The sequence below is a fragment of the Cherax quadricarinatus genome, chromosome 22 (assembly GCF_038502225.1).
Source record: "Cherax quadricarinatus isolate ZL_2023a chromosome 22, ASM3850222v1, whole genome shotgun sequence".
In the NCBI taxonomy this organism is placed as follows: domain Eukaryota; kingdom Metazoa; phylum Arthropoda; class Malacostraca; order Decapoda; family Parastacidae; genus Cherax; species Cherax quadricarinatus.
Genome location: NC_091313.1, coordinates 1,749,548 through 1,766,484, shown reverse-complemented (window position 1 = coordinate 1,766,484; position 16,937 = coordinate 1,749,548). Strand labels below are relative to the sequence as shown.

The 16,937-nt window shown below is 43.2% G+C and overlaps 1 protein-coding gene across 1 annotated transcript in view; it reads right to left on the bottom strand.

The window, feature by feature from the left end:
• Window positions 1-1,349: 1,349 nt before the first annotated feature.
• LOC128689845 (jouberin-like) overlaps window positions 1,350-16,937 on the bottom strand; it is a 79,672-nt gene continuing 64,084 nt past the window's right edge. Inside the window, exon 12 of the mRNA XM_070087451.1 lies at window positions 1,350-3,057. Within this exon, the coding sequence (XP_069943552.1) occupies window positions 2,917-3,057 (141 nt within the window). The 3' untranslated portion in view covers window positions 1,350-2,916. The remainder of the gene's footprint in view (window positions 3,058-16,937) is intronic.

Genomic DNA, 16,937 nt, shown 5'->3' with positions numbered 1-16,937 from the left:
GCAACAACAAGATGCACAGAAAGGTAAAGAATTACCCTCAAGCAAGTGTCTATGGGTGAACTGAGTGTGATCTATCTTTAAGCTAAAGAAACCAATCTCACAGTAGTAATTTCTGTGTAATGAGGGCTGGACACCCACATCCTGCTAAACCCTGTACAGTTGGCTTCTTGTCTCAATACCCAATAGGGACTACTACTTTTCCCATTCCAAAATCATATAGAGGTCAGCCATCACTGATCCAGCAATCATTAATCTGGCTCCATCACTAAACTGGTACTAATTTCAGCTAGCATAATTTCAAATTTTATGGGTCACTGCACCAACCTGCGGCAACAAGAAACAAAAAAATGAACGTTTACATGCTGCAGGATAAACTAATCAAAGAAAGGCCAAAATATATGAAACTGCTTAGCTTGCAAGATATGTTCAAAAAAATAGCTAAAAAGTGTGCAACAGAGGAGTCACCACTTGAAAATCAAGTGCCTTCAACATCTGTTCAACTAGATATGCTGCCACTGTCATCATCAGTTCCTCATATCTCAGTCACCTTCCAAGATGAAGAGGATGCAAATCCTGACAGCCCTTCATCCCAAGAAGATGGCAATCCTGACAGCCTTCACCTCAAGAAGATGGCAATCCTGACAGCCTTCACCTCAAGAAGATGGCAATCCTGACAGCCCTTCAAGACTTGTAAATGTGCTTAGTTGTGAATTTCAGCTCTTCACTTTGGAAGCAGCAGTGATGAGGTTTCTTGTGTACGTCAAGTTTGTTAACTTTATTAACCAACTTGTACTGATTTACAGGGTATCTTAAAGGTAAGATGAGGTGGTTAGCTGTTGGATTAAGTGTATTCTAGCTTAATCACCCTGTGATCTGGCAAAGTCACTAATCCAGCACCCTACAGGTCCCACTGATGCCAGATTAGTGATGGTCAACCTGTATTCAGCTCAAAAAAAAAAGTCACCAGGGTAAAAGTCTGCAGTAAAGAGCAATGAGTGCAGTAGCTTTTACCTTTACATTAATATCAGAGAGCAATATGAAACATCCTCATTCATTTTCAAGATACTGTACATCATAATATTCTTTCTTCTTTCAACAAACCGGCCGTATCCCACCGAGGCAGGGTGGCCCAAAAAAGAAAAACAAAAGTTCTCTTTTTAAATTTAGTAATTTATACAGGAGAAGGGGTTACTAGCCCCTTGCTCCCAGCATTTTAGTCACCTCTTACAACACGCATGGCTTACGGAGGAAGAATTCTGTTCCACTTTCCCATGGAGATAAGAGGAAATAAACAAGAACAAGAACTAGAAAGAAAATAGCAGAAAACCCAGAGGGGTGTATGTATATATATGCTTGTACATGTATGTGTAGTGTGACCTAAGTGTAAGTAGAAGTAGCAAGACGTACCTGAAATCTTGCACATCATAATATACATAGATCTAATTGTGCTCTACCCCAATGAAATATTTTTATATTCACAAAAATGTGCTCAACCCAGGTTGGTTGTTATTTGGTGTTTCTTCACAATGGAGCTACCCTGGCATGTTCAGTGTGTCTAAAAAGCTACAGTATATTGGCAGAGTCATCTCCTGATAAGGCTTCCAATGGTGACCTGATCTTCACGGGAGTAAATTAAATGGCATACATGTGTGATTATCTTCTTGTAATTTTCTATAATGCCTTCACACCCCTTCAACACGTTTTGAAGTTACCTACTTCAGTGCTGGTGGTTTCTCTTTCTAAGTGTTGTATGGGCATCAGTAATGTGACATATGTGCATTTTAGGCAAGACAGCTACTGAATGAGTGAAGGTGAATGTGTCCTCAATTACGTTCACCTACCTTGGTGAGAAACACCTAATTGGTAAAAAAAAAAATTCATTCAAGGGAGGTATCATGATACCAGTGAGGGGCTCCTGGTTCATGGAAGAATTATGCCTAACTACCCCTTCAAACAAACCTGATTGCCTTCCAAGGCTGTGTGTGACCCTTACAATTTTACCATTTCCCCATAAATATAACACTAACAAGAAACAATAAAAGTATACTGGATGGAAAAAGTTATAATGGAAAACAAACAAAATATAAAAGCAAAAATTTTGGAACCTCCGAAGTGTAAAAATACCAACACCCTTCAACACCAAATACTTCTCATGTCCTAAACACTGCATGACCACTACTGGGTTAGTGCTTCTCTATGATTATAGTAATAATACATATCAACATTTTGTACTGCAAGATGGAACAATCATTACAATTCCTCCATATATGATCAAACCAGTCAGTTTCCAAATAGATGAACAATAATTTATAGAAAAAAGAGCACTGATACAATGCATACCTTTAACTGCAGAGAACTACTGTAATAATCCAAGCTTATATTTTCACTATGAAATCTGAGTGAATTTCATAAAAAAGTGCACTATGTCATGACCCAAGAAATTGAAACAATATGATTGCAGACAAATTAGGGACCAGGTGGGATTTGAATCCATGCCATGGATTCACACCCCGCCTGTTCCCTGATTTGTCATTATATTATTACTGACAAATGGATCGACATTTATAAAAAATATTTAAAGCTACACTATTTTGTTTTCCTCTTCACATTACTAAAACATTAATGAATCACTGAATGCAAATATTTATTAGTGCAAGAAATATATCAATATATGTTGCCTATATATTTGTCACTCTATCTTGGTGGGAAATGGCTGATTGGTAGGGTGGACCCTAAGGATTTAGCCCTTCCCCTCTCCTGAATAAAGTAATAATATCCCAAAAGAGTAATACCACATCATTTAATTATGGTTTTGTGCCACCATAACCATGTCACTTTTCTTTTGCCAAGGTAGGCAATGGCAAAGGCCAACAAATGGAAATAAAGATTCTCTGCTACCAGCATCTTCATTTCCTTTTATTTGCCTTTTGGGGTTGAAGTAGTTATCTTCGATGGTAAGACTTTGGCTTTGTGTCTGCGAGCACGTGCTTTGCTTGGGGTGCCTTCAATGTCAGATATAAAGCTGACGTCTCCAGATCTTGATGGAACTGCAATAACCTGTAAGATTTAAATTAAATATTTGTTAGATATACATTATACTCACAAAAAATAAAAGTGAAAGAAGTGGTAAGATATCTGTAAAATGCACAACAATATCAACTCCCACCTATCATCATCCTCAAAACTGTATGTACTCTTAGTCTTCATAACTAACTCTCTTTTTGTGTTTTTTAATTTATCAGCCTCAACAGAAATTAGGCAGAAATTAGAAGACTGGGGATCAAGCCTTGTGAGGGAAAAGTTCAATAGATAGGAGTAGCAATATAGTAACAATAGTTTCATTATCGGCTAATAGTTAAGGTAGGGTAAGTCACGCTCCCGCCTTTCTTCCCCCTCCTCGAAAGTGATAGTTTCATTGCCGGCTACTAGTTAAGGTAGGGTAAGTCACGCTCCCGTTTTTCCCGCCTTTTCTCCCCCCCCACCCTTAAAGTGATAGTTTGATTGCCGGCTGCTTGTTAACGTAGGGTCAGTCTAGCTCCCGCTATCCCTTCCCCTCCCTCTTCCCCCCCCCTCGAAAGGTGACGTATGGGGCTCTGGTCAAACAGTAAATCACTCGACTCGCAGCTCCCAACACTACTGTAAGTACATGCCTGCCTTGTATTCTAGTGGATTTATTGGTTAAAAGCTTCACTTTTGACCAATAATAAACTTAGTCCTTTCAGTCTTGCTCTAGGTTGACTGTTGTAATAATCACCACGTCTTTTGAATATTGTACACTACCATGGAGAGTGATTATTTAAGCAGTGGGTAACCTGTCTATCTTTCCAGCTTGGATGTCAGAGAGGGTCACCTGGCAATCAACGAGCAGAACAGGAGGAGGACTAACGTCCAGAGACTTCTCCATTTTGTATTGAAGTACCTGTGCACCTGTTTGAAATTGCAGGACATAACCCCACATCATTGCAGCGGTAAAGAACCTGCTTTCCTGTCATCGGGATATTATACTCACGGCAATAATCTGTGAAGATCTAGCCAGTGGTGGTCACCAACACCTGCGACCCCCCCCCCATCATCAGCAACGGCTACGATTTCAACAACAGTGTCACCAACACCAGACACCCACGTTTTATATACATTTAAATTAGCGTTGAATTCAGTTATCATTTATATTTTTCATTTTTCATTTTCTTTAATGTAGGATTAATATTTCATATTTAAGTGTTTTACATTTTATATTTTCTATATAATAAAGTGTTTATGTTTGTCTGTTATTATTTCTTTTTCTATTCACTAATTTTCCCGAGGAGGAGCCCACCTTTAGTAATACTGACTGAAGTTGTTACAGGGCTGAGTAAGCCTTCACAAGTGGCGACCTTGCCAGGATCAACTCTACTGAATCAAGATTCAACTCCATCTCGAATCTACCATTGGAACTTCAACGCCGCATACCACAGACGGTTACCACCAGCCATGAGTAATCATTCTCTATGGTAGGACTACAGTACAGGTATTTGAAAGATTTGGTGATTGTTATAGTCTCAATTTATTGTAAGTCAAGTCAGGCAGGATATAATAGTTAATTCTGCCACTTTTTCATGTGAGCTTGAAACACTTTGGAGGATTAGACTCTAGGGACCCGAGATTTTCCAGTGACAACTTGTTTCATTGAGCTCTTTATTTTATCAAGGGAACTGTCATAGGACACTCTTGATTTGTTGGTGAGAAGATTGGATGGTCAAGGGACCCCATTCTACTTACTATTTGCTCGGAGCCGGCACAGAACCCTTCGTTTTCGTTAATACATATTGTTTAATTGAAGCAGGGATTGAGCCCTCTGGTTTATTTACATTTTGAGCGGAGCAGGAATTGAACCCTCCATTTTCTTTAATACCCATTTCATTTCCCCTGATAGTTTAAGTTATTCTTGCAAGTATGGATGAATACCAGTTTTGGATGAACGCTGGAAGTAAGTTAGGAATAACAGGGAAAAATTTAGAATCTTTCATTAGTGCTAAGATCCAGGAAAGACTTGAAAGAGAGAGAATTGAGAGAGAAGAAAGACAGCTAGAAAGGGAAAGAGAAGAGAATAAGGAGAGAGAGAGAATCGAAAGAGAAGAAGAAAAGGAGAGAGAAAGAATCGAAAGAGAAGAGAAAAAGGAGAAAGAGAACCTTGAAAGACAGGAGAAAAAGGAGAGAGAGAGAATTGAGAGAGAAATCCAAGAAAGACAGAAAGAGAGCGAGAAGACCAAAAAGAGCGTGATAGACTTGATCGTGAGGAAAGAGCTAAGGAACGTGAGGAACAAGCTAAGATACGTGAGGAACAAGCTAAGATACGTGAGGAACAGGTTAAATTAAGAGAACTTGAGGAAAGAGCAAAGGATAGAGAAGTTGAGGAAAAAGCTAGAGAACGTGAGGAAAGAGCTAGAGAACGTGACGCAAAAGCTAGAGAACATGAGTTAATAGAGAGAGAAAAGGATCGCGAGCTCGAAAAATCTCGCCTTGAATTGGAGAATAAAAAGTTAACTCTTACACAACAACAATTAGAGGAAGGAGTAATGGAACAACGTGCAGTCAGTGCACATATTCCAACACCTAATTTACCTCCCTTCACAGAGGGGGAAGACATAACTTCATACATTATCAGGTTTGAAAATACCGCTACCCTCTGTGAATGGCCTGCTGACACCTGGGCTACCAGGTTAGGAATGTTATTTTCTGGTACAGCCTTGAATATCCATGCAACTTTGTCGCAGGATATCATATGTAATTATAACCTACTAAAGAAGGCAATCCTTAAAGCATATCAAAAAACCACTAATTCTTACAGGAAAGATTTCAGGTATGCCACCTTACAGCCTGGCCAGAACTTTCAGCATTAACAGGTAACACTCTTTCGTTTGTTCGACTTTTGGACTGAGAGTTCAGGAATTTATCACAGTTATGAATCTCTTCGAGACTTCATGGTTGCTGACCAGTTCCTGACAGCTCTTCCCCATCAGATACGAACATTCATCAGAGAATGTAACCTGATTAAAGCTGAGGAAGTTGCTGAGGCTGCTGACCTGTATGCTGAGGCTCACAATTCCTATAAAGACCTAAAGGGATCGAACCTTAAGGGCAAGGGTTCATCAGACCTTAAGAAATCAAAGCCTCTAGTGGAAAGTAAAATGACTTCTTTTATTCCTGTTTGTCATTTGTGTGGTGTTAAGGGACATAAACGTCCAGATTGTCCTTCTAAGAAGGTCCAAAAAGTTGGAAGATGTTTTAAAGACTGTAATGACCAAGCACCCTTCTGTTCAGGAACAGTTAATGGACTTAATGTATCTACCATTTTACGAGACACTGGATGCACATGTATAGTCATTTCTGATAAGCTGTTCCCTAACCTTAAAGAAACTCATTCCTCTGCTATACTTTCAGACTACTTGGGCCGTACGGACACTTTTCCTACCATCCGTTGTTACATTAGGTCTAAATGGTTCACAGGTTGGTCTGAAGCCGTACTAGCTCCCATCACTTCTTGCTCCGTACTAATAGGTAATGTAAAAGGTGCCATTCTTCCTTCTGAGGTTGACCTTTCATCACCAAAGATGGATATAAGTGTTTCAGATCCTCTTCCTGTAGAGTCAGAGAAGCCCCTCGAAAGTTCAGATGAAACAATGTCTCGTGAGATTCATGTGGGATTAAAAACCAGTGATGCTACTCTCGAAAGCGAGGTAGTAGGATCACCGGTTCACTTGTTAGATGAAAGTGAAGATATCACCTCCGATACCATAAATGTCTTGACTAGGGCTCAGACCAAAGCCCAGGCTTCTCCTACTGTCCATCCTTTGATTTTCCCTGACTTTAAGCCTTTAGATATATCAAAGGACTCCTTTGTCAAGTTACAACGTAATTCCCCTTCTCTTCAGAATTGCCATAATGCCGCTAAACAAAATCAAGTTATCCAAAGGAAAAACTTTTCATATAAATTTGAATATATAAAAGGTATCTTGTTTTGTGGGCAAGGGGCTTGGACTTCCAGCAAGCGTGCGTGAGCGTGTTAGATAGGAGTGAATGGAGACGAATGGTAGTTTGGGACCTGACGATCTGTTGGAGTGTGAGCAGGGTAATATTTAGTGAAGGGATTCAGGGAAACCGGTTATTTTCATATAGTCGGACTTGAGTCCTGGAAATGGGAAGTACAATGCCTGCACTTTAAAGGAGGGGTTTGGGATATTGGCAGTTTGGAGGGATATGTTGTGTATCTTTATATGTGTATGCTTCTAGACTGTTGTATTCTGAGCACCTCTGCAAAAACAGTGATAATGTGCGAGTGTGGTGAAAGTGTTGAATGATGATGAAAGTATTTTCTTTTTGGGGATTTTCTTTCTTTTTTGGGTCACCCTGCCTCGGTGGGAGACGGCCGACTTGTTGAAAAAAAAAAAAAAAAAAAAAATCTTGTACAAGTCAGTATTCAAATTAAATTCAGATGAGATAGACTATTCCATCTTAGTTGTTCCAAGTCAATGCAGAGAGACTGTTCTTAAAATGGCTCATGACCTGCCAGTGGCTGGACATTTCTCGCATCGTAAAACCTTAAATAAAATTAGGGAAACCTATTTTTGGCCAAAAATGTCCTCAGATGTCACTACCTATTGTAGATCATGTAAAGTTTGCCAACTGTCATCCTCCCGAGGTACCAGGCGAGTACCTATGGTCAAAATGCCTATCTTTACGGTACCGTTTGAAAGAGTAGCTATTGACATCGTTGGTCCTTTATCTCCACTTTCATCTGGGGGACATAGATATATATTAACATTAGTTGATTATGCTTCGAGTTTCCCTGAAGCCATACCCTTAAAGACCATAACTACTACAGAGGTGGCTGAAGCCCTTTTGTCCATCTTCTCCAGAGTGGGCATCCCTAGAGAAATTTTGTCTGACCGTGGGACACAATTTACATCTGACTTAATGCAACATCTATACCAACTTCTGGGAGTGAAGCCTCTCTTCACCACACCCTATCATCCCAGCTGTAATGGGAGGATTGAGCGCCAGCATTCGATTCTCAAGTCCATTTTAAGAAAACTTTGCTCCCTTAAACCTAAGGAGTGGCATCGTTACCTACCCTGTGCTTTGTTTGCCATGAGGGAAGTTCCCAGTGACTCTTTGGGGTTTTCACCTTTTGAACTTCTCTATGGTAGACAGGCCAGAGGCCCATTGTCCATCCTTCATGACTTATGGACTAATGAGGAGGTAAATGCTGAGGTTCAGTCTTCTTACCAGTTTCTCCTTGACCTTAGATCCAAACTTGAGGAGACCTCTGACATAGTTTCGAAAAACCTAAGCTTGTCAATGGACCAGTACAAAACATATTTTGATTCCAAAAGTCAGAGAAGTTTTAAAGTAGGTGATGAAGTTCTTGTACTTTTGCCTATCAAGTCAAATAAATTATTAGTAGCATGGAAAGGTCCATATAAAGTATTAAAAATTTGTGGGAAAGTTGACTACCTCATAGAAGTCAAGGGGAAACCTAAGCTTTATCATATCAACATCCTTAAGAAATATTACCGAAGAAATTCGGTTAACTGCCTTAATAACTTAGACTTAGTTTTTCCACACGAACTTGATAAGACAACTGAAGAATGTAAAGTGTGCGTAATTGACACCTCTAACTTAGACCATGATGAAGAACTACATGACTTGGTGACTCTTGACCACTCGGACGCAACCACCATTAATATTAATGAATCTTTGGATGACCATAAGAGACATGAACTACTTCAATGTGTGAGTAACTTTTCAGATGTCTTTACTGATATTCCAGGTGTTACCTCCACGGTAGTCCATAAGATTGACTTAGTGATGGACAATCCTATCAAACGAAAATTACACCCAGTTCCAGTTCACCTTAGGGATGCATTTGACTGAGAGGTAGACAAATTATTAAAACTAAAGATCATTGAACCTTCAGTATCATCATATTGTTCACCAGTAGTCATGGTTAAGGAGGAGGATAATTCATATAGACTTGCTATTGACTTCAGAGGCCTTAATGCTATAACTCGATGGGATGCTGAGCCTATGCCTTTAATAGATAGCGATCTACACAAATTTTATGACTCTTCCTTCTTTTCAGAGATTGATATTGCGCAGGCATATCATCAAGTAATGTTAGATCCTTCTTCTAAGCAGTACACCGCTTTTCCTACACACCAAGGACTGATGCAGTATAGAACTATGCCCTTCGGTTTGGTAACTGCCTGTGCTACCTACGTGAGACTGATGAGAAAGGTCTTGGGTAATATGCCAAATGTTTCAGTTTATTTTGATAACATTTACGTAATGACATCCACGTGGTACGAACATATCCAAACATTAACATCAGTTTTGCGTAGGTTACGCTCACATGGCCTCACTGCCAAGCCGAAGAAATGCTTCCTTGGGTATAACAAGATTAGATATCTTGGACTGATACTTTCTAATAACTCTCTGCAGCCTCTCCCCAGTAAGATCAACGCTTTATTAGAATTTAAATTCCCCAAAACCAAGAAGCTCATGCGTAGCTTTCTTGGTTCTGTAAATTTTTATGCTCGGTTCATCCCGAATCTTGCTGATCTTACAGGCATCTTATCGGACTTCCTTAAAAAGTCTGTGAAGGAACCTCTTGAACTTTCCGACGTAGCTCGGGAAAAGTTTGAGATTAAAAGTATCTTTTCGAAAGACCCTATACTTAAGATTCCTGATATTAATACAACATTTTGTTTGAGAACTGATGCCTCCAATACTGGCTTAGGTGCGGTGTTACTACAATACCATGATGGTACTCCCTTCCCTGTATGCTTCCTAAGCCGGAAACTCCTTCCCGCAGAAACAAGATACTCCACAATAGAAAAGGAATGTTTAGCCCTTGTGTGGGGTATCTCCAAACTTAAATTTTATTTGCTGGGAAAAGAATTCATTTTAGAAATGGACCACAAACCTTTGATATACCTAGAAACTTTTAAGGGAACCAACAGTCGCCTCTTGAGGTGGACATTGGCACTCCAGGCTTTTAAGTTCCATATTGTGTATATCAATGGTTCATCCAATTATTTCTCTGACTGGTTAAGTCGTGACAGTCAGTAAAAGATTTGTTGCCTCTTCAAGGGGGGCTCCTTGGCGTGGTGAAGAGGCTCTTGGTCTGAGGAATTAGACCTATCGGTCTTCTTCCTCAGACCGAACCTAATTACCCCCCAATCTCCCCTCCCCTATCCCATCCTCCCCATCCTCCCCTTTTTCCTTTCCTCCTCCTCCTCCCCACTCCTCCCTTTTGCCCTTCCTCTTTTTGTCCTTTGGGATTTCTCCCACAGGCGCGCTAGTTCCTGGGTAGGAGAAAGGATACCGGGGTCCATCCCATTCCGTTGAGGTTCTTAGCGGTGGCGTAGTTTGCCGTGGAATCTGGATCGCCTGGGGATGTCCTGATCCCTCTCCGGTATCCCGGAGTAGCTTTGGGTGTCTTTCGGGCGACGAGTGTATCTCTGGAAGCCACCTTTCGGATTCCGGGGGTGGTGGCCGAAGGAGGTATGCTTTGTGGCGGATATCCGGCCGCCCTCTCTTTTGTCCACCGAGGTAGCTCGGCAGATGTGAGGTTGCTATCCCGGATTGTTAGTTTACTAGCATGATGGGTAGGGTATGGCACGGGTTCCATGCTGCATCTGCGCTACTTGCGGTGCTGAGGTCCTCTTGGGCGCGGAGGGAGATTTCTGGCCCTTTCATTCCTCCTAGGAACTATCCCTCCCCGGTCCCCCCTTTTTTTTTCTTTTTTTTATTTTTATTTTCTTTTCTTCTTTCTTTTTTTTTCTTAAAAACAAAAAGAAAGAAGTAACCTAACCATGGCAGCCCTAGTCCATGAACCTGGTACCCCCGGGCCCCTTCTTGATACCGCACCCCGTTCTGACCCCGCCTCGTCTTTGGACCACTCTTCAGACATTCCTCATGCCTCTGTACCTATTGCCGGTGCTGTTTCCTCACCCGCTTCAGGTACTGAGGCCTCGACTGACTCCTTCGATTTATCAGACCTTCGCTCTCCTCTGACTATGCTTCCGGCCTCTCCCTCTACGGTGCGGCAATTTTCAAATCGCCGACCCGTTCCACGTCGGACCAACTCTGGTCCCACGCCTAAACGTCAACGACAATTACCTGCTGATGATACTTCTCCACCTTCACCTTCTCGTTCTTCTCAGAAACGATCGACACGTCCTTCACTACCTTTCCACGCTCAGTTTCAGACTGAACAGTGGACTAAATTCTTCACTTTATGACCAACTTCCTCTACTGCCTATCTTTCTGACCATAGTATTGGCAAGGCACTTCTACGCCATGTTGGTAAAGATATTTCTTTTCATGCTCTTAAGAGCGGTACGCGCATCATTACCGTACAGAATGCTACCCAGGCTCGTGAGCTCTCTCGTCTTTCCCATATAGATACTGTTCCTGTCACCCTTGAAAAACATCATTCCCTCAATTCTTGTAGTGGTACCGTCATTCTGCCCCATACCATAGTTCAACAAAATTTCCAGACATGTGGCACCGACATTCTAGAACAGCTGGAACTCCAAGATCTCCCAATCCTCAAGGTAGACACTTACGTTCTTCCTGCCCGTGGGCGGAGACGATACCCTAGCAATGTGGCTCGTTTAACTTTTGACAGCCGAGAACTCCCATCCTCAGTTTATATAGCAGGACATCGGTTACAAGTTCGAAAGGTGATCCCTACACCACAACAGTGTAGAAATTGCTGGCGATTTGGCCATCCAGCGAAATATTGCAGATCTATCGCCGAATGCCCAGTCTGTGGTGCCGATGACCATTCTAATACGTCTTGCAATCGATCTCCCTCTTGCCTTAACTGTCATGAGGCTCACCCTTCGTACTCTCGCCGTTGTCAGGTCTATTTAAACGAGCGGGAAATCCGTTACCTCAAAGAGACAGAAGGTCTCCCTTATGCCATGGCAGTTTCTCATCTCCGCCTCCAAGGGAGACTCCCACGTGTTTCTTATTCCCGTGTTTCAAAACGTCCCCCCACTTCTGGTATCCCATCTTCTACACCCACCTCTGTGGTTACCTCTCCCATAATCACTCCTGTATCTAATCCTTTTGCTGTCCTCGGCTCAGACGTCCCTACTTCAACGCCTCAGTCTAATCTCGCTTCTTCGAGTTCTCTCTTACAAGCCTCAGTGTCGACGAGACCTCGTACGACACCTCTTCCCAATCGTCCCTCTACTTCTCAAAAGTCAAAAAAAGGTCCGGTAACACCTCCTACCCATCTTCCACCTCCTCATTTTACCCTCCCTGTCTCTGTCCCTAGTTCTTCCCCTCTCACTGGCTCAGTTACAAGTGCAGAGGTTCACCCTCCTCCTCGTAATGTACCTTCCTCCCCTGTTCCCTCCCAAGTTTCTTCCTCTTCTGCCACCTCCCAGGTTCCTGTCTCTTCTGTCCCCTGCCACGCTTCTCCAGTTCCCTCCACCCTTTCGCCCCCCCCTACCTTGGTACAGTCCAATACAGTTCCAATCTTTACTCATCCTCCCCCTACCATTCCCAATATTGTCTCCCATACGACATCTCTGAATTCCGAAACACTTGAAGCAATCTCTGAATATATTGCAGAGACCAAACCATCAATGGACACTGATCCACCTTCCGCTCTTTCTCTCTCCTCTGCTCCATCTGCGCAACTCCTTTCTTCACAGCGCACCGTTCCTTCGCTGCTTGAACATTTTCCACTGCCTCCGCATGTGGACTTTTCTAACCCTTCTAGTCCGTAGGAACCCTTACCTGCGGATTTCAAGTATCTTTATCATTGCCAATCATGGCCTTTTTACAGTGGAATATACGCGGCCTCAGGGGTAATCGGGGTGAGCTTCAGATGTTACTCTCCCAGTTTGCCCCTGTTGGTGTTTGCTTACAGGAACCAAAATTACACTCTGCTGTTATTTCTCACATCTCAGGCTATAATTTATTGTATTCTTCAGATCCTTTTCCTGATGGGACCTTTAATGAAAGTGCCCTTCTTCTCCGCACTGATATTCCGTACCATCAGCTATTTGTTCATACTTCGCTGCATTACACAGCAGCCCGTATCCACTTACATAGGTGGTATACGCTCTGTTCTTTATATCTCTCTCCTTCTCGGGCATTATCTATTCCGGATTTTGCCTTCCTTGTTTCGTCATTACCGCCACCGATTCTGTTACTTGGTGATTTTAATGCCCACCATTTCCTCTGGGGGGGGTCTCACTGTGATTCCCGTGGAATTCAGTTAGAGGCTTTTCTTGCCACCCACCCCCTCCATGTTTTAAATACAGGTACTCACACCCATTTTGATCCTCGGACTCATACTCTCTCTTGCATCGATCTCTCAGTTTGCTCTTCCTCCGCCGCATTAGACTTCACTTGGTCTGTTCTCCCGGACTTACATGACAGTGATCATTTCCCAATCATTCTTACTTCCCCTTCATATTCGCCACCTCTTCGCACCCCACGCTGGCAATTTAATCGGGCAAATTGGAACCTTTACTCACACCTGACTGTTTTTAAAGAGGTTCCTTCTTCGTCCTCCATCGATGAGCTTTTACACCTCTTCTCGTCCTCCGTTTTCACCGCAGCTTCTCATTCTATACCCCAAACTTCGGGCAGGCATTCTCAGAAATGCGTGCCTTGGTGGTCTCCTGCTTGTGCTCGTGCAGTACGTTTGAAACGCGCTGCATGGGGCAGGTACCGGTACAATAGAACCACAGAGCGACTCCTTGATTTTAAACAGAAGCGTGCGATTGCTCGCCGTGTCATCCGTGACGCTAAACGCACTTGCTGGCGAGATTATGTCTCCACCATCACCTCTGCTTCCTCTATGAGTGCAGTCTGGAAAAAAGTACGAAAACTGAGTGGTAAATATTCTCCTGACCCGGCTCCTGTTCTGCGGGTTGCCGGTGTTGATATAGCAAACCCACTAGATGTTGCCAATGAAATTGGCAATCATCTGGTCCGTATTTCTCAGGGACTCCATCTATGCCCCTCATTTCTTTCCTCAAAGTCTGCCAGAGAGTTAGCACCCTTGGACTTTTCTTCTCTCAGAGAAGAACAGTATAATGTGCCTTTTACACTTCAAGAACTGGAGGCAACACTCTCAGCTTGTCGATCATCGGCAGCTGGGCCCGACGACATTCATATTCGTATGCTACAACATTTACATCAGTCAGCCCTTGCAGTCCTATTACGCCTTTACAATCTTATTTGGTCACAAGGAGTTCTTCCACAGCTGTGGAAATCCGCCATTGTTCTCCCTTTCCGCAAACCAGGCACTACGGGACATGAAACCTCCCACTATCGTCCCATTGCTCTTACCAGTGCAGTTTGCAAAGTAATGGAACGTCTAGTAAATAGACGTTTAGTGTGGTATTTAGAGACACACAACAGTCTCTCCACTCGTCAATATGGCTTTCGTAAGGGACGTTCTACCATAGACCCCTTACTGCGCTTGGATACGTATGTTCGTAATGCCTTTGCGAATAACCACTCAGTTATTGCCATATTTTTTGACCTTGAGAAGGCATATGACACAACTTGGAGGTATAATATTTTAGCCCAAGCCCACTCCTTAGGCCTTCGAGGCAATCTACCATCCTTCCTTAAGAACTTTTTAACTGACAGGCATTTCCGTGTTCGGGTTAATAATGTGCTCTCCCCGGACTTTATCCAAGCTGAAGGTGTCCCCCAGGGATGTGTTCTGAGCACAACACTTTTTCTCCTTGCTATTAATGATTTGGCCTCTAGTCTTCCATCAAATATTTGGTCATCACTCTATGTTGATGACTTCGCTATTGCCTGTGCAGGCGCTGACTGTCACCTCCTTACAGTTTCTCTCCAGCATGCAGTCGACCGTGTTTCCAATTGGGCCACCACACATGGGTTTAAATTTTCCAGCACTAAAACCCACCAAATCACTTTCACTAGACGCTCTGTCATCTCCGATCATCCTTTGTACCTCTATGGCTCCCGTATCCCTGAACGTGATACAGTCAAGTTTCTGGGCCTCCTCTTTGATCGTAGGTTATCCTGGAAACCTCACATTACCTCTCTGAAGGCAACTTGTCACAGCCGGCTGAACCTTCTTAAAACCCTTGCTCATCTTTCGTGGGGAGCTGATCGTCGAACCCTCCTTCACCTACATTCCACCCTTATTTTATCGAAACTTGATTATGGTGACCAGATCTATTCAGCGGCATCTCCTGCTACTCTCTCTAGCCTTAACCCCATTCATCACCAAGGATTACGTTTATGCCTTGGTGCTTTTCGCTCTTCCCCTGTCGAAAGCCTCTATGCAGAAGCGAACGTTCCATCCTTATCCGATCGCCGTGATGCCCATTGCCTGCGCTACTATGTACGCTCTCATGATCTCCGCAATCCTTCCATTTATAGAATGGTCACTGATATTAGTAGACATTCTTTATTTGTTCGCCGCCCCTGCTTACTCCGTCCCTTCTCTCTTCGCCTTCATTCGCTCTTGTCTTCTCTTCAACTACCACCTTTCTATGTACATGTAGCATCTCACTTTTCCCTACCCCCCTGGGAAGTTCCAGCTGTTCGAGTCTGTTCTTTCTCCCTCCCTTGCTCGAAAGCCCAACTGTCTACGGTCGCTTCCCGCTCTCTTTTTCTTGACCACTTTCACTCTCATTCTCATGCCATTGCTGTGTACACAGATGGCTCTAAGTCTTCTGACGGCGTAGGATTCGCAGCAGTGTTTCCGGACAGCGTCGTACAAGGGCATTTACTATCTTCAGCTAGTATTTTTACTGCTGAATTATATGCCATCCTTACAGCACTTATCCGTATTGCATCTATGCCTGTGTCATCATTTGTGGTTGTCTCAGACTCCCTTAGTGCTTTACAGGCTATACAAAAATTTGATACACCTCACCCCTTAGTCCTCCGTATCCAACTTTGGCTACGCCGCATCTTTACTAAGCATAAAGATATTGTTTTTTGTTGGGTCCCTGGTCATGTTGACGTACAGGGCAATGAACAGGCAGACACTGCTGCGCGGTCAGCAGTACATGACCTACCAGTTTCTTATAGAGGTATTCCATGTACGGACTATTTTGCTGTAATATCTTCCCACCTTCACACCCGTTGGCAACAACGTTGGTCTACTATGCTTGGCAACAAACTTCAGTCTATTAAACCGAGTATAGGTTACTGGCCGTCTTCTTATCACCAGTGTCGAGGTTGGGAGACTACTCTCTCCCGTCTTCGCATTGGCCATACTCGTCTTACTCATGGATATCTCATGGAGAGGCGTCTTGCTCCTCTCTGTGAGAATTGCCAAGCTCCATTATCAGTCAGCCACATTCTATTGGACTGCCCACTTTATCAACGAGCACGCAGAATTTACCTCTGTCGTCGTCTTCGCCCCGCTGCTCTCTCTTTACCTTCCCTTCTCGCTGATGGACCCACCTTTCATCCGGACTCTCTCATTGACTTTTTGACAACGACTGACTTACTTCACAAATTCTGATACTTTCAGCCCTTTCTACTTGAATCTCTTGCTACCCTCTACCCCCGTACTATCCCCTGCCCCGCTGTTTTCTGTAACCTGCTGATCATCCCCCCTCCCTTCTGCCATCCAATTCCCTTGCTTCCTTCCCTACCCTGCAGCGCTGTATAGCCCTTGTGGCTTAGCGCTTCTTTTTGATTATAATAATAATAATTACCGGCTAATAGTTAAGGTAGGGTAAGTCACGCTCCCGCCTTTCTTCCCCCTCCTCGAAAGTGATAGTTTCATTGCCGGCTACTAGTTAAGGTAGGGTAAGTCACGCTCCCGTTTTTCCCACCTTTTCTCCCCCCCCCACCCTTAAAGTGATAGTTTGATTGCCGGCTGCTTGTTAACGTAGGGTCAGTCTAGCTCCCGCTATCCCTTC